The 26,629-nt window shown below is 56.6% G+C and overlaps 1 protein-coding gene across 1 annotated transcript in view; it reads left to right on the top strand.

The window, feature by feature from the left end:
• The window catches only part of CERK (ceramide kinase), a 50,113-nt gene extending 23,740 nt beyond the window's left edge, over positions 1-26,373 (top strand). Inside the window, exons 3-14 of the mRNA XM_030322323.2 lie at positions 1,809-1,922; positions 2,248-2,370; positions 7,827-7,952; positions 10,114-10,177; positions 10,456-10,601; positions 16,095-16,169; positions 16,991-17,143; positions 18,959-19,064; positions 19,729-19,805; positions 20,416-20,621; positions 21,225-21,433; positions 23,214-26,373. Coding sequence (XP_030178183.1) covers positions 1,809-1,922; positions 2,248-2,370; positions 7,827-7,952; positions 10,114-10,177; positions 10,456-10,601; positions 16,095-16,169; positions 16,991-17,143; positions 18,959-19,064; positions 19,729-19,805; positions 20,416-20,621; positions 21,225-21,433; positions 23,214-23,286 — 1,472 coding nt within the window. The 3' untranslated portion in view covers positions 23,287-26,373. The remainder of the gene's footprint in view (positions 1-1,808; positions 1,923-2,247; positions 2,371-7,826; positions 7,953-10,113; positions 10,178-10,455; positions 10,602-16,094; positions 16,170-16,990; positions 17,144-18,958; positions 19,065-19,728; positions 19,806-20,415; positions 20,622-21,224; positions 21,434-23,213) is intronic.
• Positions 26,374-26,629: the final 256 nt, after the last annotated feature.

The following is a 26,629-nucleotide window of genomic DNA, read 5'->3' as shown; positions in this document are numbered from 1 at the left end:
GTGACCCCGCCTGCGGGACTCGAGAGGCCGGCGCAGCTGAGCGCGTGGTGGCGTTTGCGACATCTCGCCCGCCCTCCTGTGGTCCCCCGGGTCTGTGAAACCAATCCGGCAGGATTAGGAATTATTAACGTGTAGACTCCTTTCAGTGGGTTCTCCTATGAGTCATTTGTAACTTTTACTAATTTACCAGCACGACATGACTGTTGTCCTCATCTGTTGTGCAGTTTCTTAAGTCGGTCAGCCGTTTGTTCGAACGTCAAGAAGCATGTTACTCCGAATTACTGTGCGCACTCAGCTTCGTATAGTTTCCTCTCTGCCGTTTCTTACCAGACGGGCCTAAGCGCAGTGACTGTGCGGGGGTGGTCTCAGAAGACCGCCGTGTGAGCGTTCGGTCGTGAGCGGCGAGCCCCCGACTCCTCCCTGCGTGGGCCCGGCCTGTCCCCCCGTGCAGAGCTGGACCCCAGACGCTCCTGTCGTGGGAGATGGGTGCCCGGGGCCGGGCGGGGCGGGGCTGGAAGGCAGGAGGACGTGCAGAGGCAGGCTGTGGGATGAGCGGGGAGGTGTTGCCCTGCCCTGAGCAGACGCCGACCCCAGCGGGGGCAGGGGGGAGTGGGGAGGAGAGAGCCGCAGCTTCCGGCCAAGGCAGGGTGAACGCAGGGTGCCCTGCAGGGAGGCCGGGGCGACGGGCGTCGCTGAGGGCTGCGCCCTGAGCTGCACCCCACTCACCCCCCGTGTCCGGGAGCGGGGCCTGGTGGGCACCTTGAGCCCACGCCGCCCTCTGAGGCCCCACCTCTGGTTCCTCTGCAAGAGTGTCCCTTCCCCGTGGTCCTGGCCACTCTGACCCCACTGGGGACCGGCCCTGCCAGCCCCCCAAGGCTTCTCAAGGGGCCGAAGCCCATCCAGACGCTGCCTTCCCTGGTCTTACACCCCGATCCCTGAGGGCAAGGACTTCACAACGATGTAAAGGTCCTGGGGTGTCAGAGCAGCGCCGCCCACATGGCTGTTGCAGAAATTACAGCGCTTCGGCTAGATTGCGGGTCTCGTAGCCACGCTGGGACCAAAGCGCAGATGATAACGTTCTTGTTGGTAAATCTTAACAGCAGTTCACGGAGGAGCTTCCAGAACGGAGGCTGTTCAGACCAGGGCCTGCTGTCCTGGGCCTTGGCCTCCCAGTGTCCCAGGCTCTGGTTTCTGTTACCACCTGCGCTCTCCCCCTGCCCCCCCCTCCCCCGCCACCGCTGTGTTCATGTCCGGCTTTCCTGGGCCCTTTACCTGGAGGCGGCCTCTCCCTGGGTTTCCCACGGTGGACAGCATCTGCCGTTGTCCTCTGCAGGCCCACCCAGGGGTCCCCCTCCCGCACCCGATTGGACCCCCCAGGCCTTTCCAGAGCCCCCACCCTCCCCCCGCCTCGGCTTCCCAGGGGCCCTCACCCTCTAGGCACCCCCGGTGTCCTGGCTCCTGCCGTGTGCTTCCTCCCTACTTGGACCTCTGAGCCAGACTAAGGACACTGTGTCTCGAGACTCTTTTCCCGAGTTGAGCACAGTCTCCAGCCGGGGAAGGCAGCGGAGCAAATCATTTGGAAAGTTGGCGGTCTCCATTCTGTTGGGTGAACCACCCCACCCTCTGGTAACTAACTGGTAACCCCCCCGCAGTTAGCGCCGATTCAAAACCTACAATACGATTCTTTTCTTTACTTCTGGATTTCTAATGAGAATGTGAAAGCAGAGCGTTCCCAGCATTTCGGGTTGGACTTCTGTGTTTGTGTGAATTCTGTGCAGTCGTCTGACGTGAGGCTGTGGTCTTTCCAGATGCCTGCTCTGTGCCCGTCTCTGAGATCATCACCGTCGAAGAAACGGACATCCACGGCAGGCACTACGGCCGCGGAAAATGGCAGAAGATGGAGAAGCCCTTCGCTTTCACAGGTGATGGAGCGAATCCGTCCCGCGTCTCCGGGGACTGCGCGCAGATGCCCCGAAAGGCCATGGTTTCGTCGCTTGCTCGACAAATTCAGTGTTTCTTTGCTTTATCTCGCAGAGACTGCCTTATGCAGTTTTTCCCAAGACCTCCTTTTGATTAATGTTTTGATCAGCTTTGACTTTCTTTGCTTTTTAACATGAGTGAGGAGAACTGAGACATAGGCCGGAAGGCGGGGGCGGCACGGGGACCCTGCCAGGCTGCGAGGCTGCACACGGGGCGCGAGGCTGCGCTCCGTGACCCCCCGACCCGCCGCGCTGTCTGTCTCCACAGTGCACTGCGTGAAGAGGGCCCGACGTCACCGCTGGAGGTGGGCGCAGGTGACCTTCTGCTGTGCTGAGGAGCCGCTGTGTCACCTGTGGCTGCAGACGCTGCGGGAGCTGCTGGAGAAGCTGAGTACGTGGAGAGAGGCGTGGTTGCCGGGGCCCGCGTGGGACCCTGTGATCGCGGCTGCTTCCCTGCCTTTTGCACACCTTCCCGTAACCAAGTGCACTGCTGAATTGGGGTGGCTTAAAAATATACTAGTTTTACTGCTTACGAGACCAGCCTGGCACCGGGCGCTGCCCCAGGCATGGCCTTCCAGGGGCCGGGGCGCCTTCCCTGACCGGCCGCGAGGTGGGGGGGGGGGGACAGGCCCCTGGGCCCGCTGAGCCCCAGGTTCTATTTCTGGGAAGCGGGGATGGCGATAGCTACGTTCCCGGTGGATGTGGGGAGTGAGCCAGGGACGTGGGGGCGCCCCTGTGCACACCTGCGCCCCGAGTCTGTCTGTCGCCCCTTGGAACGCGCAAGATGCCAGCTCATCCCCTGTCTGGAGTCCTGTTTGGTTATAATCGTAACACGTCGTTCTGTGAGCTCAGTTCAGGCTTTCTTGCACTGTAGAAGAGAAACCGTGTGTGGGTAGGTTTGTTTTCGGTCTTCTTTGATTCATTTGGCATCTGGATCAAAGAAGCGAATTATAATGTGTTGAAAGCCTGTCAGCTGCAGAGAGACTTGCTCGCTCCAAGAGGTGCCTTTGGTATTCTGCGTCCCGCCATCTAATCCCGCGGGACGTGACCTCCCTTACCTGCTGCCGGGCCAGTGACCCCCGACCTCTCCCCGCGTCTCCCTGTCCCGCTGTGTGAGTCTGCGCGGAAGTTGCCCCCTGCCCGTCTGCCGCCTTCTCCTCCATCTTTCCGGACTCGTCCTCCTCGTCCCCGCTGCCCCCTTCCTCCTTCCTCTGCTCGCTTTCCTGAGACTCTGAGTCTGTAGACTCGGGCCGATTCTGTAGGTTCAGACCCCAAGAGGAAGTTCGCCGAACCTGCCCCCCCCCATTGGACGGTGGGCGCGTATTTCCCGCGTAACTGGTAGGAAAGCGCACACGGTTGTACGCGCGTCGCAGGCGCTGGTGTGGACAAGAATTCCGGGATTCTGTTACCTCAGCTACTCTGTAACTAACTCTGTGTCCGTCTGTTGTGGTGTTTACTGGAGGTCGTGTAGACGCAGGGAAGCGCCCAGATCAGGAGCGCGTGGCCCGGGAGCTCTCACACACCCGGCGCTCTGAGCAAGCATCCGGCATCCACATCCGGGACACCGCCAGCTCCCGGGGCTCCCTGGGCCCCCTGCAGGCACACCCCACCCCCCGCTCCCCCACGGGGTGATCACAGCCTGGCTTCTGAACGACCGGCTTCAGTTGATGAGTCACCGTGCTCTGCAGAGCTCCTGTGTCTGGCTGGCTGGCTCGGTGTCAGTTTGTGAAGCTTCCCCACGCTGTGCGTGCGGTGTCAGCTGCTCGTTCTCTTGATGGCGTGGCCCTCTGTGTCCGACCACTTACGCATCCATTTTACTGTGGCAGGTCGCTGGGAGAGCTCCCCGGTGTGGGCCGCTGCAGACAATCCTGTATGTTCTGAGCGTTCTGGTGCGTGTCTCGTGTGGACACATGCCTGCATTTCCGTTGGCTGCGTGCGGGAGTGCAGTCGGTGGTTCGAGTGGCCCCCGGGGCGTATGTGCCACCTCAGTAGACAGCGTCAGACGGCGACACTCCCACCAGCAGAATATGAGAGTCCTGGTTGCCCCGAGTCTTGCCCACACCTTAGTGATTGTAGCTGTTTGGGTGGGTGTTACGAGTCTTGCGTGACGGGGTTAATTTACATTTCCCTGATAGCTAAAGAGGTTGAGAAACACACTCCTGTGTTTCTGGGCCATTCGGAAATCCCCTTTCGTAAGGAGTCTGCTGTTCGGGTCTCTTGTCCACTTTTCTGTTGGCTTATCTGTCTTTTCTTAATGTTACATGGATATTCTTTGTATATCATGGATCCAAATCTTTTATTGGATTTATGAATTACCGACATCATTTCTCATTCTGTGGCTTGCCTTTTTAGTCTCTTACTGGTGTCTGTTGATGGACGGACATCCTTTTTTTTTTTTTTTTTCCTTTTTTTAAGTAGGCTTCATCCCAGCATGGAGCCCAACATGGGGCTCGAACTCACCAACCGTGAGATCAAGACCCGAGCTGAGATCAGAGTCGGACGGGTAACCGACTGAGCCCCCAGGTGCCCCAGACATCCTTCATTTTAATGTAGATCTATTGATCTTTTTGTTTTGTTTTGCTCTATGGTTAGTTTGGGTCCTATTTGACATCTTTGTCCACTCCAGAGCCATGAAGATATTTTCTCCTCAGAACCTTGTTTTACCTTTCACATTTAGACCTAGAATCCACCTAGAATTCATTTGGGTGTGTGGTGTTAGGTGAGCGGTCAGGGTTTACTTAAACACAGATGTCTGCTCGACCCCACGCCGTTGAGGGAAGGAGCGTCCCTCCCCCCACGCGCCATGAGCCGCCATGTTGTTCTCCACGAACTTGGCTCGTGTGTGCAGAACTTGAATGGATTTCCACTTTGTGCCCAGTGACGTTGCTAAGTCCACTTTTTAATAGATTGATGGTTCTTTTGGATTTTCTTCGAACGCAGTCATGTCAACTGTGAGTAATGACCCTTCTCATTCATCCGTCATGGTTCTTGTGCCATTTATGTCTCTTTCTCACAGTTTTGCCCTGGTGTGGATCCCGGCGTGGGGAGGGTCGTCTCAGTCCTGTTCTCGGGGCTGTTTCCGACATTTCACTGTCAAGGATGATGTTTCTTAGGTTTTTCATAGATTTTTTTTTTTTTATAATTTTTTTTTTAACGTTTATTTATTTTTGAGACAGAGACAGAGCATGAACGGGGGAGGGTCAGAGAGAGGGACACACAGAATCTGAAATAGGCTCCAGGCTCTGAGTGGTCAGCACAGAGCCCGACGCGGGGCTCGAACTCACAGACCGCAAGATCATGACCTGAGCCGAAGTCGGCCACTTAACCGACTGAGCCACCCAGGCGCCCCCATAGATTTTTAAAAAAACATATTAAAGGGGCGCCTGGCTGGCTCAGTCAGCAGAGCAGGCAACTCCTGATCTCGGGGTCATGAGTTTGAGCCCCACGTTGGGTGTAGAGATTTCTTAAAAAGTAAAAATGGGGGCGCCTGGGTGGCGCAGTCGGTTAGGCGTCCGACTTCAGCCAGGTCACGATCTCGCGGTCTGTGAGTTCGAGCCCCGCGTCGGGCTCTGGGCTGATGGCTCAGAGCCTGGAGCCTGCTTCCGATTCTGTGTCTCCCTCTCTCTCTGCCCCTCCCCCGTTCATGCTCTGTCTCTCTCTGTCCCAAAAATAAATAAACGTTGAAATTTAAAAAAAAAAAAAGTAAAAATGAAAAAAGAATTAAAAATAGGTAAAAACATATAAAGGACGTTCTTTTCAAATTCCTAGTTTTAGGAGTTTGTTTTTCCTTCAGCCATAACTAACTGATAAATTTGATGAATGCTTTTTCTGCATCTGTTGGGGTGTCTGTGTGATTGTCTCCTTTTGGAGTCCGTGTGTTAAGTACATTGGCTTCTCTTTGTACAGATGCCTTTGTATTCCTATGAAATCCAACTTGGTCATGACGTGTTACTCTTTTTCTATGTATTTCTGGAGTTGACTTGCTGATATTTGGTTCAGGATTTCTACGCCTCGGCTGAGGGGAGACATCGACCCATAGCTCCCCTCTGACCACGCCCTTGTCTGGTTTCGCTGCCAAGCATTGGTGGCCCCATGCGGGGAGCTGGGAGGTGCTCGGTCCTTCTGTGCAAGAGTTTATGTGATTCTGGGGACTATGGTCTTCCCTAAAAACTTGGAAGGATTCACTGGTGAGCCCTCTGGGCCTGGGCTTTCTTTGGGAGGTTTTCATTAATGACTTTGGTTTCTTTATTAAATATCAGACTCGTCAGATTTTTCTATTGCTTCTGCCAGCTTTGGTAAATTGTATTTGTTTTCAGAAAATTTGTCTATCCAAATTTATAAGTTTATTCATAATCCTTTCACTTTCCCTGTAATATGTGCAGATTCTGGAATAATGTCCCCTTTCTTGCTCTTGGTAAACAATAGTTTATCTCTTCTCCCTTTTTCTTTATCAGCTTTATTAAGGAATTACCAATTTCATGAATCTCTTCAAAGAACCGACTTCTGACTTTGTTGATTTTCTCTACTGTGTGTTATCCCCCCTCCAGTATTTTATTATGAAGATTTTCAAACATACAGAAGGGAAAAATTGCAAGAATTGTACAGTGAATGCACACATATCCAAAGCCTCGATTCTACAGCGGTTAACATGTTGTTGTATCTGCTTTGTCGATGTCTGTGGATCTATCCAGTAGTTAATACTGTTCTCCGCTGAGTTTCAGAGTTAAGTGATGGATGTGGGGTGCTTCACCTTTAAACACTTCAGCGGGCGCCTCACTAATTAGAGATGAACATTTGTTTACAGTTCTGAGCTAGAATTTCCGTACAGCGAAACGGACAGACCGTGAGTTTAAATCCGTGATGTTGACACATAACATACAGGTGCCGTGTACCCCACACCCCTCCCTGTGAGACTCACGTCACCCCAGAGTCTTCTGATGATCCTTCCCATCAGTGCAGAGAGGATCACTCTGAATGGAATCGTGTGACGGGGGCCTTTCGAGGGCTTTGGGCTCTCCGCGTAATGAGTCAGAGATGTGTCCGTGCTGGTAAATATGCCAGCGGTTTGTGCCTTTTTATGGCCGAGTAGCATTCCATTGTGCAGCTGGACCACTGGTGTGTCGGTCGTCAGTCGACGGGCGTTTGGGATATTTCTGCTCGGGGCTGTGGTGAATGGCCCCGCTGGGAACATCTGTGTGCAGGATTTTGTGGGGACTTAGGTTTTCAGTTTTCTTGGGCATATATACTTTCTTGCCACGTCGATTGATTTGTTAGTAAAGTTGGGTTTTTAAATATCAAAATCTGTTTGAACTGACCCCAACAGAAATGTGGGAGCTGTTGTAAGAGCACAGGCGTGACCCACGTGGGGAGGTTCTCTGGACGGGACTGGAACCAGGGACCGGGGGGCTGTCCGTGTCTCGCCGTCTGTCCGTCTCTCTGTCCGTCTCCATGGACTACATGTCAGGCTCTGTCTGTGCCTGTCGGTCTGTCTGTCTCTCCTGGCGCTCTGTCCCGTATATCCGTTTCTTCTTGTTCTCTGCAGACCCACGTTCCTGAACATGAAGCAGGCGAGGCTGCTGCTGCCTTCCGGAATTCTGAGTTCTGGGGGCTTCTGGGAGACCTTGCAGATGTGCAGAGCTTCTGCCCGTTCTCACAGGCCGGCCCCTCTCCCTGCTCGTAGATGAAGAAGCCCTTCCGTGCTGTTCTTTGACTTAAAAATACTTTCTCCCAGACGGTCCTACGCAGAGTCCTCACACCATCGTGGTTTGATTTTGTTCAGTAACACAGTACTTGGGAGAGAGTATTTGCGACACCCGTTGTGATTTACGCATTGTTGTTGTCTTGTAGCATCCAGACCAAAGCATTTACTGGTGTTTATTAATCCGTTTGGAGGGAAAGGACAAGGCAAGCGGATATATGAAAGGAAAGTGGCCCCACTGTTTACCTTAGCGTCCATCACCACCGAAATAATCGGTAAGGTATAAATTCTCCGTTAAATACGTAGGCGTGTTTGAGAATGACTCTAGACAAGATTTTTATCTTATGTGATTATTTTATTCATTTTTAATTTTTTTCTTTTTTAATTTTTTTTTTAATGTTTATTTTCTTTTTTTTTTTTTTTAATTTTTTTTTTCAACGTTTTTTATTTATTTTTGGGACAGAGAGAGACAGAGCATGAACAGGGGAGGGGCAGAGAGAGAGGGAGACACAGAATCGGAAACAGGCTCCAGGCTCTGAGCCATCAGCCCAGAGCCCGACGCGGGGCTCGAACCCACGGACCGCGAGATCGTGACCTGGCTGAAGTCGGACGCTTAACCGACTACGCCACCCAGGCGCCCCTAACGTTTATTTTCGAGACAGGGAGAGACAGAGCATGAACAGGGGAGGGTCAGAGAGAGGGAGACACAGAATATGAAGCAGGCTCCAGGCTCTAAGCTGTCAGCACAGAGCCCGATGCGGGGCTAGAACTCACGGACCGCAAGATCGTGACCTGAGCCGAAGTCGGCCGCCTAACCGACTGAGCCACCCAGGCGCCCCCATTTTAAATTTTTTTAAATGTTTGTTTATTTTTGACAGCACGAGTGAGCATGAGTGGGGGAGGGGCAGAGAGGGAGGGAGGCCTGGAATTCAAAGCAGGCGCCAGGCTCCGAGCTGTCAGCACAGAGCCCAACGTGGGTCTCAAACTCACAGACCATGAGATCATGACCTGAGCTGAAGTCAAACGCTTAACCAACTGAGCCACCCAGGCGCCCCTCCACACTTTAAAAAAAAAAAAAAAAAAACTTACTAAAATTTTATTTATTTTTGCTTTAATTGTTTTTTAATGTTTATTTTTGAGAGACAGAGCAGGAGCAGGGGAGGAGCAGAGAGAGGGAGACACAGAATCCGAAGCAGGCTCCAGGCCCTGAGCTGTCAGCACAGAGCCCGACGCGGGGCTCGAACTCACAGACTGTGAGATCATGACCTGAGCCGAAGTCGGACGCTTAACCGACTGAGCCACCCAGGCGCCCCATTATGTGATTATTTTAAACAAAATAAAATACGTTGTTTTCTATGCCAGAATGGGAACAGTACACAACAAAGAATGTATACCTCTCTGGCCCAGTCTTAGCATAGAAGAGAAACACTAAGAAGATAAAAGGGTCAGGATCACGGACAGAAGATTCGTGGAAGAAGAAAGACGAGTGATTTGATGAGGCTTAGAAGTAATTTCACCAATGAGTGATGTTTTAAGAAACGTGATGTGGTTTTTAGTGCAGATTCTCAATGCCGGGCGGGTGCAGGAAGCCGGGGTTCTCCTCCCTGGACCCCGTGCTCTGGGGTCTGCACACACGTGTTAAAGAGCCACTGGCAATGCGGGCGAAGAGCCTTACAAATTAGGGGGTCGGTCAGGAGTCCAGATGTGAGTCCTCCCCAGGACGGCAGTCGGACGCACACAAGTGCCCACGCGTACACTGCCACGTCCCGTAAGAGCAGCACACTGAGACCGCGTAAATGCCCGCTGACAGGAAACGTGGAGGTACCACTGCCCGAGTGTGGCGAAACGGAAGGGACAGCGAGCGGGTGGACCTTTAACGTGGTCTTTACGGAGAGCTTTTCACTTAAGAAAACGGTCAGGGCCGGGAACACCGGGGTATAAGTCTGCCCGCACAGCAGAATTTCAGTTGTGTCTTTGTGTCTTACGTTGAGTATACAGATGTGGGCTGACGTTTTCTTCTCTTTTTTCTTTTCTTTTCTTTTCTTTTCTTTTCTTTTCTTTTCTTTTCTTTTTTCTTTTCCTTTTCTCTTCTCTTCTCTTTTCTTTTCTATTTTTTTCTTTTTTCTTTTCTTTTTTGTCTTGGTATTTTCTAAAATTTCAAACTAACTTGGATAATAAGGAAAAGCTATAAAATCTCTTTCCAAAAAGTTTCCATTTGTTGGCAATTAGATGCCAAGAAGGTGGTGTCTCCCCCTGAGGAATGCGTCCTGAACGAGGGTTGCCTCCGCCTGGGCTCGGCGCCCCACCCCCACTCCATCCCCCTGAGGATGTTCTAGGACCTCATTTTAAAAGAATGGTTTGCTTGCCTCTTATGTTAACTCAGACTCTCAGGTTCGAACGTAAACCATACAATGAAATATTATCTTTTCCCCGTAGTCACCGAACGTGCTAATCAGGCCAAGGAGAGCTTATACGAGATCAACATAGATAAATACGACGGGTGAGTAAGGTTCCTTTCAGGCCCTCCCCACCTGTCTTAGTTTTGTCCGCTCCCTGCCCTTGCTTTTCCTGATTGTCAAAGTAAACCTGCTTCCTATAGAAAACCAGAAACTGCAGAAACTTTCCATCACCCCTTCTCTGCGTCTGGGAGACAACCGTGGACCGTTTTCCTTCTCCATCTCTTACTACCTGCATATGCAGATTAACTTTTTCTGAGCAGTGGAGAGCACGGCGTTGCGGGGACAGCAGAAGGGACCCTAACGCCCGTGTCCCCTGCAGGATCGTCTGCGTTGGTGGAGACGGCATGTTCAGCGAGGTCTTGCACGGCCTGATTGGCAGGACGCAGAGGAACGCCGGCGTGGACCAGAACCAGCCCCGGGCAGCCCTGGTGCCCAGCCCACTCCGGATCGGCATCATCCCTGCGGGTAGGGCGTCCCGTCCCCGTCCCCGTCCCTGTCCCTGGGGGCGTGGAGCTTCCTTCAGGTTCATTCTGTTACCGAGCTGGGGATTTTATCAGCACATGGGTGAAGGCTTTGTTGACAGTTGATGGCGGAGGAAAGGACCACTGATGTGTGCCTGGGGGAGTCCTGTCTTCCCCCGACACCTGCTTCCCACAAGCGCCCAGCAGCTGGCAGCTGGGGGACAGTTGGCTCTCAAAGGACTGCCGAATGGCAGGGGAAGGGGGTGGGAGGACGGGGGGCACTGGGACCCCAGAGCGCAACTGAGGAGGAAAGGACCCCAGAAAGCAGGTGGTCTTCTAGAAGTGGCTTGTAGCCCAGACCTGGGGGCGCTGGGCTTGGGGGAAGGGCCCGTGCAATGGGGGCCGGGAAGGAGGGAGCCGGGCCTGTTAGCCCTGTGGGCCCCTGGGCTGTGTCCCAAAGACATAGCTCAGCGGGTTTTAGGTCTTTCTAGGAAGTGCCTAGTTCTTTGAAAAATAACAGTGCTAAGCCAAGCAAAGCCTGGGCATTGTTGGTTTAAGACTTTGCAAACAAGGCCACGGGGATGAGGCGCCTTCTGCCCTGCACCCTATGTCCCCGCCCTGTGTCCGCACTGACACAGGCTGGCTGCGGGCCAGGGCCTGGGCAATATCCCCACGTCACGCATCATGTAATTCCTGTAATTCCGTGGTCACGACCGCTCTGTGAGGGAGGTGCCGCCATCATCCACAGATGAGGGGTCTCAAGGTCACCCAGAAGGGCACGGACCGTGGGAACTCAGAGACCTCTCTGCCCCACCCTACAGTCAGGAAGAGTTTTGTCTTTTTCCGACTGACGGTGTTTGTATATTAAACATATTTATTCTTGGTCGCTTTGGTCTCAGCTGTTTTCTCAGGTTAGGCTTGTCTTTGGACTTTGAATGTGGTCTGCTCTGGGCTACGTGAATTTTGTTTGTCCACATGCCGAACTATTTTTCCTTGATGTCACCACGTGCCTGCAGTGGCTCTAATACTTAAAACTCTAAGCTCTGAGCGTTCATGTTCGTGGGAGCCCGTGCAGCTGCATCAGGCATGTGAGGACGGACCGAGGCCGGCTCTGCGCCCTCTGGGCCTTGGGGTGCAGTGAACTAGACGGGTGTGGCCTCTGCCCACGGAGGAGCCCCCAGCACACGAGGAAGCGTGGGCGCTGCGGGGAAGCAGTTCAGGGAGAACGGCCGGGACGGCATCTCTCTGCGGGGAGTCCAGGGCCGTTCTGAGAGGGGACAGGTGAGGCGCCAGCTGTGCACGGGGTCAGCTGGGAATGAGCTGTGTGCTGAGGAGGGGGGCCCATGGGGCAGGAGTGCCAGGACTGGGGTAACGGAGGCGCCTGGACAGGGGCCCAGCATGGGGCTCGAGTCCCGAGGGCCTTGCGGTGAGACACAGAGGGAAGAGTCTCATGGGCCCGTGGGCAGTGTCGTCTGCGTGGGCTCGAAGACCACCCCCTACGCTCTGCTCAGGGCGCCATTGCCTGAGGCCTAGGGAGGACGCCCGTGATTTGGTCGGTGGCCCCGTGGGCAGCTGTGACTTGGGCACAGAGTGAGCCCAAGGAACCAAGGGTGACGGAGGCGGCCAGGGTGACCCCATGATGTTGGACTTGGCAGCCTGGGGAGGGGCCACGACGAGGCAAGAGTTCTGATGGAGATCCGAGATGGTGCTCCCGGGGGCCCTGAGGAGCAGTCGGGAGGAGGGGGTGGTGTGGGGGGGTCCGGGACAGAGCATGATGGAGGCCACCGCTGCAGCCGCTCTGGGTCCCGAGCTGATGTTTCCTAAATTCAGCCTCTTTCCGCTGGAGTATTTGGAGGTATTAGCGAGGCCGCAGAGAGCCGACCCTCCACCCGGCGTCTTCCCGTCACTGCCCCTGTGCTGCGCGGTGGGGCCCCAGCGCCTCGGGAGGGACGCGGCTCAGCATGGGGGGCCGATGATGCCAGAACCACGTCCTGACGCCTGAGCTGAGCCAGACCTTGCGTTTCCGGCCGGAAGCTGGGCCTTCCTCTTGGTTAAAGCCTGGGCCACAGGCTTGAGGAGATGACCGGGGAGTTACGTCGGACCCGAGGGTCGAGCTGTTGAAGGCACGCTGACAGAACGCCAGAAGGGAACAGTGGTGTTGGGGGCACCCGTGAGGACCGGGACGTGTGCGTGGACTTGTCTGCCGGCGCCCGGGTCCCTCCGCCTGCGCCAGAGTTCACCCAGTCCGTCGGTGCCCGTGCGTTCTCGGCCCGGCTGCGGCCCAGGAGTGAGCAAGGCCGGGCGCGTGGGCTGTGGGGACGCAGACATGGGTGAATAAGGAAGAGAGCAGAGCAGTGGCAGGGGCCACGCCCTTGCAGATGGGGGGCTCTGGACGGCCTTCCGGGGTGAAGTGTGGTGAGGGCAGGAGGGGGCCTGGCTGCGGGTGTGCTGCCCTCGGGGGGCGGGGGCCTCCTGGGAGAAAGGGGCAGGTGGCAGGTGCCGGCCGAGGGGCACGGCCCCGTGAAGGATCCCAAGTAGGCGGGAGGCTGAGCAGTCCCCTCCTTCGAAAATCTGACCTTTCAGTAAAACGATCCCTGAAAACCGTCGGAAGCTCTGTTCACCTGCCCCACTCTTTGCCCAAAGGACCCGGGTGACCGAGAGAGAAGGTGCGTCCTGCCCGTTCAGGGCAATGGCGGGATCTAGAATTAAATCCTGGAACACAAGCACATTTCCGTCCATCTTACACCTGGATAGAAGGTGTTTGCGTTGAACTCCGGCTCCAGAAATGGGGGCCACACCCCAGCCCGGCCCAGGCCCGGACCCTGGACGCCTGACCAGAAAGGCCGGTCGCCTCGCCCTGTCCCGCCCACGCCTTCCTAGACGAGACGCCTCTGGCAGCTTGGGAACAGCACGGGCCCACCTCTGTTGTGGTTGTAGAGGGCGTCCCACGGTCGCAGACCTTCCGGCCCCACGAGGTTCCTTCTCGAGACTCGGAGCTCCCCCGAGGGTTCCCCCTTTACAGGGTGGCCCAGACGCAGGGACAGGCTTCAGAGGCCTCGGTTTATAGGCTGTGGTGCAGGATAGGAGCCAGACGTCGGCTTCTGCGTTTTTATTGGAGGTCCTTGCAGAATCCCCACCGACCGTACGCGTTACATCCCTGCAGGTGCAGGCGAGTGTGGGGTCTCCTCAGCTCTTGTGATGAGGGATGGCTTGCCAGGAAAGTAAACAGGGCCCTGGGCACACAAGGGGAACGAGTGGGCTCTGCGGATGTTCTGGAAAGTTCTGGGGATGTGAAGGACTACCTCAGGGCATGGTTCAAATTAATTAGCTAGGTCTTTTGGAGTCTGTGCTCTCGAAACCGTTTATATTATCCGAGCCCCCTTCACTCTAACAACGAGTGAGCGGGTGGGGAGAGTCTGAAACCACGAGGCTTTTCGTGGACACTGTTGATGTTAATTTTTATTAAGATTAGTCACTCCTATAATCTTAAATGTTTATTTAAAAATGTGTATTTGGCTCATTTGTGGAACGAGGTGTCACTGAAGTCTTCAGGTTAAGATTGGTGAAAAAAAATATGCGTGTGTTTATATACCTTACCAACATCCAGAAGCCACATGTCAGCGTAGATTAAATGATTAAGAGCCTCCCCTCGGATCACAGACTGGACCAGATTCTGTTACTCGAAGAGACCCCAGAGGGTGCTTGCAACCCGACACGTCTGTCGGGAGCCTGGAACTTTCCGGCTGTGTCGGACATCACTTACTACGGGAGACTTGTGGATTGTCCCAGGGCCCAAGGGCAGAGACGTGGCCCCTGCTGGTGTCTGGGCCCCCCTGCCCGTTAACGCTGGTTCCTCCCGATGGATCTCGGTCTGTGCTGGGTGTGGTGTCCGTGACGAAACTGTGCCATTCTGGATCCTGTCATCCCTTTGTTAGGAAATCTACACCAGGCTTTCAGCGGACGTGTTACACTTCACGTTGCTCGGCCCCGTCCCAGACCTGCTGGGTCAGGATCTCGGGAGAGTGGGGTTCAGGACCCTGTTGTAAATAAGCACCCCAGGAGAGTCTCCGCCCGCTCGGGCTGAGAACAGCGACCTGGATTATGACCCAGTTAGAACCGGGCCACACCTAGAGAGGACCTGGGGGTCCAGGCACTGGCCGGGTGCCACGAGGTTGCCCCCAGTGTGCAGCCGAGCATGTCAGCGTGAGGCGTGTGCCAGCCATGGCCAGCGGAGTCCCCTCATGTCTGTCAGGTGACAGCTGCCGTGCCCCTGTGACCCAGGGACGGGTCATGGCGCGTTCTGTGAAACCGGGTGCTGGTGTTGGGGGGCAGGCTTCCACGGGGCTTTTTCCGGGGTCTTCCCGAGTTGTCCTTGCTCTGCATACGCTTTCCCGCTGGCAGCATCTGCACAGGGCAGAGTCCTTTGGGTCTCGTGGCCGCTGGTACGTGCAGGGGGTTCATACTCACTGCGGAGCGCTGAGCTAGGTGCCTGGCCACCACTGCCACCCGCATTTCTCGGGGGCTCTGTTCCCCGGGGCAGTTCAGGAACAGGCTCCACAGACTCTGTGAGGGGATGGCTGGTCCTATTGAAGTCCGGTCTCAGAGTTGCGTTGTTTTTAAATGTTTATTTGAGAGAGAGACAGAGACAGAGACAGAGACAGAGCATGAGCGGGGGAGGGGCAGAGAGAGAGGGAGACACAGAATCTGAAACAGGCTCCGGGCTCCCAGCTGTCAGTGCAGAGCCCGATGTGGGGCTCGAACCCATGAACCGTGAACTCGTGAGCTGAGCCTACTTACTTAACCTACTCAGCTATGAGCTTAACCTATTAAGTCACCCAGGTGCCCCCATAAACCTGCTTCTTTAAAAAAAAATTTTTTTTTTAATGTTTTTATTTATTTTTGAGACAGAGAGAGACAGAGCGCAAGCAGGGGAGGGGCAGAGAGAGAGGGAGGCACAGAAGCAGAGGCAGGCTCCAGGCTCTGAGCTGTCAGCACAGAGCCCGACGCAGGGCTCGAACTCATGGACTGTGAGATCATGACCTGAGCTGAAGACAGATGCCCAACCGACTGAGCCCCCCAGGCACCCGCAGTCTCAGTGTTTCTGACAAATCAGTGTCAGTATTTCCAACATTCATTTTGTGGACGGATTATATTAGTCTTTATTTCCGTACCTATTCTGGGCCAAAAGGAAGAGTCCTCCTCGTTGGAAATCTACTAGAGTTTGTTTGTTTGTTTTTAATTTTTTTGACGTTTATTTATGATTGAGAGACACAGAGCGTGAGCAGAGGAGGCATAGAGGGGGAGACACAGAATCCGAAGCAGGCTCCAGGCTCCGAGATGTCAGCACAGAGCCCGACGCGGGGCTCGAACTCACAAACCGTGAGATCATGACCTGAGCCAAAGTCCGTCGCTTTAGCCAACTGGGCCACCCAGATGCCCCTCGAGTTTTTAATTAATACGATGATATGAAGGACGTTTTTTTTCTCTCCTACTTCAGGGTCCACGGATTGTGTGTGTTTTTCCACGGTCGGCACGAATGACGCGGAGACATCAGCTTTGCACATCATCGTGGGTAGGTCCCTTTCCATGCACGCGGCAGACCCGTGGACCTCACTGGGCATGCGCAGGGTGGCCCCGGCCCTCCCGCCAGCAGGGCTCTGCGTGTGCTGTGGTTCCCTGCCACCTGCCATCTTGTCCTGTCCTCCCACGGCCATAGGGGGTCCTTCAAAAACACAAACCCTGCTCAGAGCCCTCTGGGGCCCCCCCATCAGGGGTCACAGGCACCCCGTGGCCCAACCAGCTGCCTCGGCATCCCCATGCGCGGGGTCAGGCTGACCCTCTGTCCTGGACACGTCTCACGCTCGCCGGTCCTCTGCTCTCACTTCTGCTCAGGACTCAGCCCCTCATCCCCATCGGGACAGGTTTTCCCAGGCCCGAATCCGTGGCACCCGAGACGCCCCTTCCAAGTGGCATTTACTGCGCTCCCGTATACACGGCCCCGAGGGCGGGAATGGCCGCCCCAGCTGCTCAGACAGCCACGGCCCCTGCCCGGCAAGCACATGGCTCCCTCCTCGTCCCTGACGACGGGGCCCCGGAAGTGCTGCTTACGCATAGCCCATTCTCAATTGGGGCCCATGTGCTAAGGAAATCGAGGGTCCACTGTGGTTCCGTGCCTGCCGGGAAACTTCCCAAAGCTGTTGTGGACCTTTTAGTCAAGTCCTGTCATCGGAATCAGGAACAGGAGACCCAGGGCCCGCATGCAGACCATCCCCGGGGCCGCCTTCCGTGTGTTGCGCGTCTTAGTCGCTTGGGTGCTTCTGGGCCCGCCCGTGCCGTCGAGGGGCTGAGGAGGCGCGGTGTGGAGGTGGCCAGGGGACTGTGTCTCTCCCACAGGGGACTCACTGCCCATGGACGTGTCCTCGGTTCACCACAACAGCACGCTGCTGCGCTACTCCGTGTCCCTGCTGGGCTATGGCTTCTACGGGGACGTCATCAAGGACAGTGAGAAGAAGCGGTGGATGGGGCTCATCAGATACGACTTCTCAGGTAGCCCTGCTTTGGCACACGGCGTCTGCCTTCGCCTGCAGAGGCGGGTGCCCTGCTGGTGAGGGGCCCCGGGGCGCCCGCAGAGCAGGGCGGACACCCCAGGGCCACAGACCGGTTCTCCTGTTCGGGATCGCAGAGCGACGCGAAGGCACTGCGGCCGTGCCAAGCCGTGACCTTCCGCTCTCCTCAGACGATGTCCCCTTCCCAGAGGGGTCTGAACGGGGGCAGGGTCTGGAGTGGGCACGCCTGCTGCTTGGCGACTGTCACCCACCCGGCCACCGCCCTTTCCAGTTTGCTTTTGGGTCAGTCGGTAGTAAGTTAAGTCGAAGAACCCCAGGTATTAAAATCTGAACCCTTTTCTTGGGAGAGAAACGGATAGTAACGTGCTGGGTCTGAGGCACTGCGGAGCCCTATTTAAATCAAAGCCACGGTATCGCTTTGCAGTTAAAACGCAAGAAACTCCAAAGTAACGTATCTCCCCGAACCGTCATTAGGAAACAGAACGAGGGATTAGAAAGAATCTGGGTGAGATTCATGCCATCTTCCTGATTACCTGCTGTTGAGCTGGCCGCTCGCTCCCGAGCCCGTGGGCCTCACCCCGGCCCACGGTCACCTCTCCGCTAGGATGCAGGGCGTGTCCTGTCCGCATCTCCGTCCCCACCTGGAACTCATACACAGAGACCTGCAGAGGCTCAGCGGTTTTTCTCAAGGCAGAGAGGAGGCCCGTTTTAGGGCCAGTGGGACACACAGTGTCCGTCTGAGGACGGGTAGAAATGGGGCCCTGCCATCCGGGAGAGAGACCGTCCTGCAGGTCGAGCGGCCAGCCCCTGCCCTTCACCAGTTGCCGAGCTGGAGGGTCATCCCGGGGGAGGGTGCCACCCACGGAGGAAGTGGAGGGAGGAAGGTGGGCGCCAGGGCATTGGGAAGGGGTTTCTCCCCGGGGCAGGTAGTTACTGGGTGGATCCCAGATGCCCAGCTACACACTAGCTGCTGGTAGAGCAGGTGGGAGGCCAGGGTGGGGACGGGTTCAGTGGTGTCCCCATCGTGCCCGATGTGACCACAGCCAGCGCCAGCCCGGCATCCGGCTCAGGGGAGTGGTGTCACTGTTACATTTGCAGGACGTGGCAGGGTCCCCACTGTGGCCCCCACTCCCCTGTCCTGCTGGGCTCTCTCCAGTCAGCTGCTCAGGTTCATCCCGTGCCCGCTGGGGCCGGTTCGAGGCCGGCCAGACCCGCTCAGAGCGGATAGCATGCCACGGTCCTCCAGATGGGCCGGACACAGTCCTTGGTGGTGCTGCCCTGGACCGTCACTGTCCGCGTTCTTCCCGGATGCCAGACTGGTCCTGGGTGACCTTGGGCGGCCGAGCCAGGGAGACGTGGGAGCGTCTGGGAGGAGCAGAGAGGTGGCCCTGCCCTTTGATGAGCCTCCACCGAGTCGGGGAGGCCATCTCCAGATGTCGGGGGCTTTGCCACATGCCAGCCCTGCAGCGATCTGTGGGCAGGCAGGAGGGGTCACTGATGGCAGAGACCTCCACCACTGAAGGCAGCCCTGGTGACCCGGCACCCAGCATGGCCCGATCCCTTACCGCTTCCATCACACAGGTCTTGGGATGCGCTGGTGGCCCGGGGGGGGGGGGGGGCGCTGTGTCCCAGAACAGGTGCAGCTGGGGGGGCGCAGGGCGGTGCTGTGTCCCAGAACAGGTGCAGCTGCGGGGGGCGCGGGGGGGAGGGTGCTGTGTCCCGGAACAGGTGCAGCTGGTGGTCTCGTGGCCAGAAAATGACGCTGGGGCTGCTTTACTTTGTGCTCCGTTCCCAGGTTTGAAGACCTTCCTGTCACATCACTGCTACGAAGGGACAGTGTCTTTCCTGCCAGCGCGGCACACAGTGGGGTCTCCCAGGGACAGGAAACCCTGCCGTGCCGGGTAAGCACATTCTTCCGTGTGTTTCTATTGCAGAGGGCGCGAAATAAAGCTGGGCCGCTTGGGGGTGTGCTCCTATCCGGGACACGTATCTTCTAAGCGTAGATGCGACACCGTGGTTCTGGCGTGCCCGGCGATAGCGTAGCTCAGCGCACGGCTTCCGGGCCCACACGTTCCCGAGCCCCTTTCCTTCTTTAATGGAGAATCCGAGGCCACAGGTCACAACGCTTAGAGGTAGAGCTGCTGAGCCGAGCCGAGGCGCCGATCTCCCTGGCGTGAACACGCACCGTTGCACGGTGAGCCCAGGCTGACGACGAAGTTGCGAGCTGACTGCTCGCTTGGTACCGCCTGGAACAGACGACCGTTGTGTCACCTGTGCTGAGCGACCTGCGCCTGGCTTGGCACGTCACCAGCCAGCGCTCCCCTGACCTCGGGGCCAAGCCGAGCTGGCTCTCGGCACGCCAGCGCCACGGCCGCCTGGGATGCCCTCGGCTTCTTAGCCACGCGCGTACACGCTCTGGAGAAGGACGCGTGGACGCGCGGACGTTTTAAAAGATCTGACTTGCAGAATTCACACTGACGTGCAAAGGGGAGAACTGCCAGGCGCGTGCGCTCCCTTGTCGCGGCCGCGTGCCTCAGGAAGGGCGGTGACGTCCTTGTCTTCCAGGTGCTTCGTGTGCAGGCAGAGCAAACAGCAGCTGGAGGAGGAGCAGAAGAGGTCGTTGTACGGCCTGGAGAACACCGGTAATGTCTGGGCCGCGGACTCACGGTCACTGCCGCGTGTGTTGGGGTTTGAAGCTGTGGAACCTCTGAGGGCGCTGCGTCTGCCCGCTGTGCGTCCCCCCCCCTTTGTCGGTGGGCGCGTGTGTCCCTCTCTGCTCGCCTCCGGGCAGCAACATGGCTGCTCTGGACTGGGGGCCGGCGACAGTTCCTGTCAAGGGTTATACTCTCGTCTGTGGGCTTTGCCAGGCGCCGGGAAGGGGGTGGGCGCAGCAGCGTTCCAGAAACTTAGCTGTGGACGCTGACGTTAGAGTTTCGTGTAATCTTCGTGTAATCACAAGATACTGTTCCTCTGGAGTTTTGTAAACCGCTTACGAAGGGGAAAATTATTCTCGGCTGACACGGAATCGGGTGACAGGCCAGGCTCGGTGGCCCCCGCTCTAAGTTGTTCAGACGTCCCCACGTGAGGACCAGTGGCACAGCTGTGCCCTTTCGGAGGCGACCCTCCGGGCACGGCGGCCGGCACAGGGCCTGTGTGCTGGGGCCGAGGGTCAGTCCACGGGAGATCCGTAGGGACGGTCTCGGGACGCGCGCCCGCGTGTGACGTGCCGTCTGCGATGCCTTTCTGCTTCAGAGGAGGTGGAAGAGTGGAAGGTCGTCTGCGGGAAGTTCCTGGCCATCAACGCCACCAACATGTCCTGTGCTTGTCCCCGGAGTCCCCAGGGCCTGTCCCCGGCCGCCCACCTGGGGGACGGGTCTTCCGACCTCATCCTCATCCGGAAGTGCTCCCGGTTCAACTTCCTGAGGTTTCTCGTCAGGCACACGAACCAGTACGACCAGGTGAGTGGGGCGCTCGCCCTGCCCCGTCCACGGTGGCGGGCGGGGTCCATTTGGGCAGCGTCTACGCGGGCAGCGTCCGTGCGGGTGATCCCTGACTGCCGTGCCGTAGGAACCCACTGCTGAGTCCCAGGGAACAAGGTCAGGTTTCTGGTCTGCGTTTCACCCATTGGAAGCTCCTAGCGTCTGCTCCTTCTGAGAGCTCGTTAAAGACACAAACCTCTTTCTAGCAAACCTCTCCGTAGTCGCTGGCATCCTTGTAGTTAATACAACGGCAGACCCCAACTCTAACGAGATAAGTGTGGGTTGGCCTCTGGTTGTAGTAAGATGTGTTTTCCTTTTTTTAAATTAAATTGCATTTCAGGTCTAGCATAATGGTATTTTTATGTGGTTTGTAAAATAGTGCTTGTTAAAAAGATGAAGAATTCTACAAGTCCCTACTAGGGAACTACCAGAATCTTGAGAAAGCGCCGGTCGCCGTGGACGCGCCGGGAGGCGGGCGGCAGCCTTCGCTTCGTGTCCGAGCTGCGGGCGCACCGGGCATGGACGGGCCTCCCCCGCAAAAGCGCCTGTAAAACCGCCAGCCCCTTCCGTGTCTCTCTGCAGTTTGACTTCGCTTTTGTCGAAGTTTATCGCGTCAGGAAATTCCAGTTTGTATCGAAGCACGTGGAGGACGAGGACAGCGACCTCAAGGAGAGGGGGAAGACGCGCTTCGGGCAGATCTGCAGCGACCACCCCCCGTGCTGCTGCTCTGTGTCCAACAGCTCGTGGAACTGTGACGGGGAGGTCCTGAGCAGCTCCGCCATCGAGGTCCGGTGAGTGACGGTGGCCCGAGGGCGCCTCCAGGGGCCCCGTGACCGCAAGCGTGAGGGTGCACTGTAAACGCGCGCGTGTGTCCACGCAGCCGGCGCCCGAGACCCCGCCATCGGACTCTGGGGAAGATGCCCGCGTGTGGACGGTTCCCGCGATTTCCCAAGCCCCCCCGCCGTGTCGCCATCTTCTCTTCTCCCTGAGCCCCAGCGCCGGCTTCTGTCCCTTTGCTCTGGCATTTTCTCTCTGTTCTCCTGATTACACACACAAGCCGTCCGCCTTCACCAGGTCCGCCAGGAGCCCCTCCGGCCTCGGGGAGCCCCGTCTGCGGCCGGCGCTGGACCCTGGCTCGTGGCCTCCGGGGGGCAGGCACCAGGCCCGCTCTTCCGGCCGCTGGCCTTCAGGCAGGGGGCCCTCTGCAGACCGGCTGGGGGTCTGCCATCTGATTACACGTGTCACACGCCCAGAGGGAGCACGAGTGCGGAGAAAGTCGTCGATCAGGCTGTCGAGCGAGGTGAAGGTGTAAAAATGGAGTGAAGTTCCAGGGTCCTCTGCTGTCTGCACATGTCGGGGCGATCCTAGCCACCTTGACGGAGGCCAGGCCACGCGCTCCTTGACGACAGAGTGCGGACGATGTGGGAGGCGACACGGAGGGGCCTGCAGCCCCGCACCCACGCCCACCCCTCCGATAACGTGCACGTCACTGTGTATAATCCCGACGTTAAATGGCTTTTCAGCCCGTGGGATGTGCAGTGTCGAGCCTCCTGGCCGTCAGGAGAGGCAGCCTCAGCCTCATCGAGGCACACGTCTGCTCACACCTGCTCCTGTGGCCACCGCGTGATCAGTGTGGCCATGACTGTCCAGCTCAGATCCCAGGAGAAGGGGCAGGGACAGGACCACAGGGAAGCCCGCCAGGATTCGGCTTTTGTCAACATGTTTTACAAGTTACAGAATTATTTTTGATGCTGGCTTTGGGATTTACTGGGAAAACAGGATACTTTGAAAATTAGGAAAAGCGTTCTTTTATGAAATATATGCTGTATATCATGATAAATATCACTATGCCTTGAGCAGCAGGTGACTTAGTTATGGGGTTTGTATTACTGAACATCTTTAAAAAAATCTTTTTTGTTCATTTATTTTTGAGAGAGAGAGAATCTCACACAGGCTCCACACCCATCAGCACGGAGCCTGATGTGGGGCTCGAACCCACGAACCATGAGACCATGACCTGGGCCAAAACCAGGAGTCGGGTGTTTAACCGACTGGGCCACCCAGGCACCCCTATTACTGAACATCTCGGAGGAGGCTGTGACGTCATTAATAATTTGGGAAGGAGGCGCTGCCGGTGGGGACCGGACAGCCACGCTGACCGCTGAGCCCCTCTGGCTCCTCTCATCCTGGTGCATGCGGAAGGCGGGGGTCTCCGGGGCACCTCGGCCACCCCTCAGCCCCCTGGGCTCTGGCTGGTGTGGGGCCCCCTCCTCTTGGGCGACTGAACATCCCGCACGTCCTGGACAAGGGGGGTTGCCCTGCACGGAACCTTCTCTGTGGCCTGGAAGCTGAGAAAGCAGTCACCCAGGGATTTGTCACTTTGCTAAAGCGGGGTCTACAGGTGCCTGGGTTTTCTGTTGGCCCTCGGCTGTCCTCAGCTGCCCTGTCACCACGGGGTTGGGCCCAGAGACAGCCAGGATGAGACCCCCGTCCCACCTCTACCCTTGACCGGCAGTGGGGCCAAGGGTCAGGGGGACACTGGGGGTGACACGGCGCCCTTTGTCTCTGCAGGGTCCACTGCCAGCTGGTTCGTCTCTTTGCACGAGGAATCGAGGAGAATCCTAAGGAAGAGTCACAGAGCTGAGACGCTGTCACGCATCGCCTGCCTTGCCGTGATTGGGAACCGTGACCGTTATTTAAGAAAATTACTGCAGACCAATTACGTTGATGTACACATTTAAATTTAGAAATTTATTTTTGATAGTTAAATCTTGATTTTAGAAAAATACCTTCGTCGTCAATATTGTGAACATACCTGGCGTTTTCGGTTCTACGTGGCTCTTTGGGCTGCGTTTCACGTGACTTCTTCTCAGCCAATGGCACTTACCAGTTTGGGGGCGCTGGCTTCTTAGATTTTAACAACGCCGACGGTGCAGATTTTCAAAGGGCCCATCAGTGGCTCTGCCGCAATAAGTTTAGGGACCGCGAATGTGCGGTCACACCATCCGGACGGGGGTCCCCCCGCTCACTGATCCACATCGCACGACTTACTCTGTAGTTATTTGTGGTCAGGTTTCGGAAAGTAGTCGGTCGCCTTCATTTTGCCTTCATCTGAGCTTCTACTTAGGAAACTTCCGGACTCTCTCTGTCCCGGGCAACTACAATGCAACGTAGCCCTGCTTCGGGGACACCTCGGGAGTGCAGCACTGTTGTGGGGACACGGACAGGAGTGGCACTTTATCTTGAAAACCCAGGTCCTTGCTTTCATCACGGTCGTGTTTCTGGGACAATCCGGCTGGTCAGCAGGAACAATCACGGGCCCTGGAGACGGCATCGGTTTTAACGGCTAGGTGCCGACGCTTTATGGCCACACTGGGCCGGGGGGGGGGGGGGGTGACATGGAGAGAAGCTGGCACACAGTAGGAAAAAATTCACTCTGTGAATGCTGTGTTCACTTGACATCCGGGCACCCTGCCCTGGTTGGCGGTGGGGCTCCCGAGTCCCGGGGGCTACTTTGGTGCAGGCCCCGGGTCTATACATGTGGTCCCGACTGGAGCTTTTCTTCACGTTCAGTTCTACATATTTATTGAAACCGTTGTCCTTTTCAGCCAGAATAGTGTAAATGGTGTCTTCAGGGTTAGTATTTTAAATAGTTTTCCGCTGAAGCGCTGGAGCTGCATCGGCCGGGGGTTCCCTACAGGCGGCCAGGGGTTCCCTGTAGCGGCCAGGGGTTCCCTACAGGCGGCCGGGGGTTCCCTGCAGCGACCAGGGGTTCCCTACAGGGGGCCAGGGGTTCCCTACAGGCGGCCAGGGGTTCCCTGTAGCGGCCAGGGTTCCCTACAGGCGTCCGGGGGTTCCCTACAGGCAGCTGGGGGTTCCCTGCAGTGACCGGGGGTTCCTCACAGGCAGCCAGGGGTTCCCTGCAGTGGCGGGGGGTTCCTCACAGGCGGCCAGGGGTTCCCTGCAGCGGCCGGGGGTTCCCTACAGCGGCCAGGGGTTCCCTGCAGCGGCCAGGGGTTCCCTACAGGCAGCCAGGGGTTCCAACCTACAGGCGGCCAGGGGTTCCAACCTACAGGCGGCCAGGGTTCCCTGCGGTGGCCAGGGGTTCCCTACAGGCGGCCGGGGGTTCCCTGCAGCGACCAGGGGTTCCCTACAGGCAGCCAGGGGTTCCCTGCAGTGGCCGGGGTTCCCTACAGGCATCCGGGGGTTCCCTACAGGCAGCTGGGGGTTCCCTACAGGCAGCCAGGGGTTCCCTGCAGTGACCGGGGGTTCCTCACAGGCGGCCAGGGGTTCCCTACAGTGGCTGGGGGTTCCTCACAGGCGGCCAGGGGTTCCCTGCAGTGGCCGGGGGTTCCCTACAGGCGGCCAGGGTTCCCTGCAAAGGCCGGGGGTTCCCTACAGGTGGCTGGCGCTTCCCTGCAGGCATGGCCACCGGCCCTGGGGTGGCCCTCGTGCATGCTTGTGGCCCCATTTCCTTTGTATTCATGCTTGGCTATATGGGAGATGCATCGAAAATAGCTTTATTTGAAATATAAGATGAGGCTTGAACTCTGGTTTGCAAAGAGAGAGGAAGCCTGTTACAAGAGGCGGTTCACAAGCCGTCATGTGCTTTACGAGTGCCCTTGACCTCACGTAGGCACAAGTAGTCATTTTAGCATTAACAGACATCATATATTTTTAGAATTTACTTGCAGCATTTATATTTTGAAGTATACATGAAATTTCCTATTTTATCATTCAATCCCAGGTCAGACAAAAAGGGTAGCTTTAACTGGCTTTTTTAATAAGATCACATTATCAAGTGATTGTGCGAATCCGCTGTTTTAATGATTAGCGGGTGGGTGAAAAGTCTGGGTATGAAAATAACTCTCAGTGCTTGCTGCTGGTTGGAAGAAACCAGACCCAGGACTGGCAGGTCTGAGCAGGGGCGCGAGGGCCTCGCCAACGGGGCTCCCGGCCGCCCACAGCCGCTCTGTGGATTGTTACTTGACGAGGTTTCCTAAAACAGTACTGGTCTGAAGTCCATGGCCGGTTTGAGAGAAACAGTCCAGGCCGGAGTCCACAGTTCACGTTCACCGAGAAGGCGAGCCACACGGTTCCTGGAGGGCTGACCTTGTGCCATCACAGGCCTTGGGACGGTTCTTAGGGTGCGTGTGGTTGTGTGAACACCCCCAGCACTCCTTGATAATCTCTACACGGGATGGAAGTACTTTCCAGACATTCCCATGTGGGCAGGGGGTTCTGATCTCCCGAAGGCCCCAGATGGAGCCCCAACATGTGCACGTCAGAACTGACAGCTGGTTAGTGAGGATTTAGGATCATCTAGGATTAGTCTAGGCTTTAACTTCCTGTGTGACTCATTGGTGCAAAAAACCGTGGTGGTACTTATGCCCTGACCCGTTTCCCGCTTGTTCTGACTACCAAGGAGGAACCTTGGAAGCTGCACCTGCTCGGCGGGCAGGCTCGACTTTGTTCCTTGTACAATCTCGTGTAACGGGGCAGGACCGATGGAAGAGGTGGCTTCATTTTCTTTTAATCTTGCGGGTTTCGAGATTAGAAAATGGCATATTTGCTCTGACACGTTTGAGAAGACAGAAATAAAGTTACGTTGGGCAGAATTTTTTCTTCTTTTATAAATTCCTGTTATTTTCAAAGCGGAGCATGTTTTGTGAAAACACCTATGTACGATTTAAAGAGCAAGAATAAAATGAACGATGGTGTACCTACCGGCCAGGCCCAGAGTCCCCGTGTGTCCTCAGGGGCTGACCCCTCCCCGCCCCTCCACAGAGGTGACTGCTTGCAGCGTGCTGTTCCCTTGGTCCGTGTGAGGGGAGGGGACGCACACAACACACGCTTTGGCACAGGATTGTTTTGAGCTGAAGACCGTGAGGCCGCAAACGCAGAAGGAGCTTCCTGCCCCCCACCCGCCCCGTCCCCGCTAAGAGTGGGACATAAACTTCCCCTTGAGAAGGTGTGCCCTCCTCTCC

The sequence above is a fragment of the Lynx canadensis genome, chromosome B4, assembly GCF_007474595.2.
Source record: "Lynx canadensis isolate LIC74 chromosome B4, mLynCan4.pri.v2, whole genome shotgun sequence".
NCBI lineage: Eukaryota > Metazoa > Chordata > Mammalia > Carnivora > Felidae > Lynx > Lynx canadensis.
Note: the sequence above shows the minus strand (reverse complement) of the source record. Positions and strands in the feature narration are given on the sequence as shown.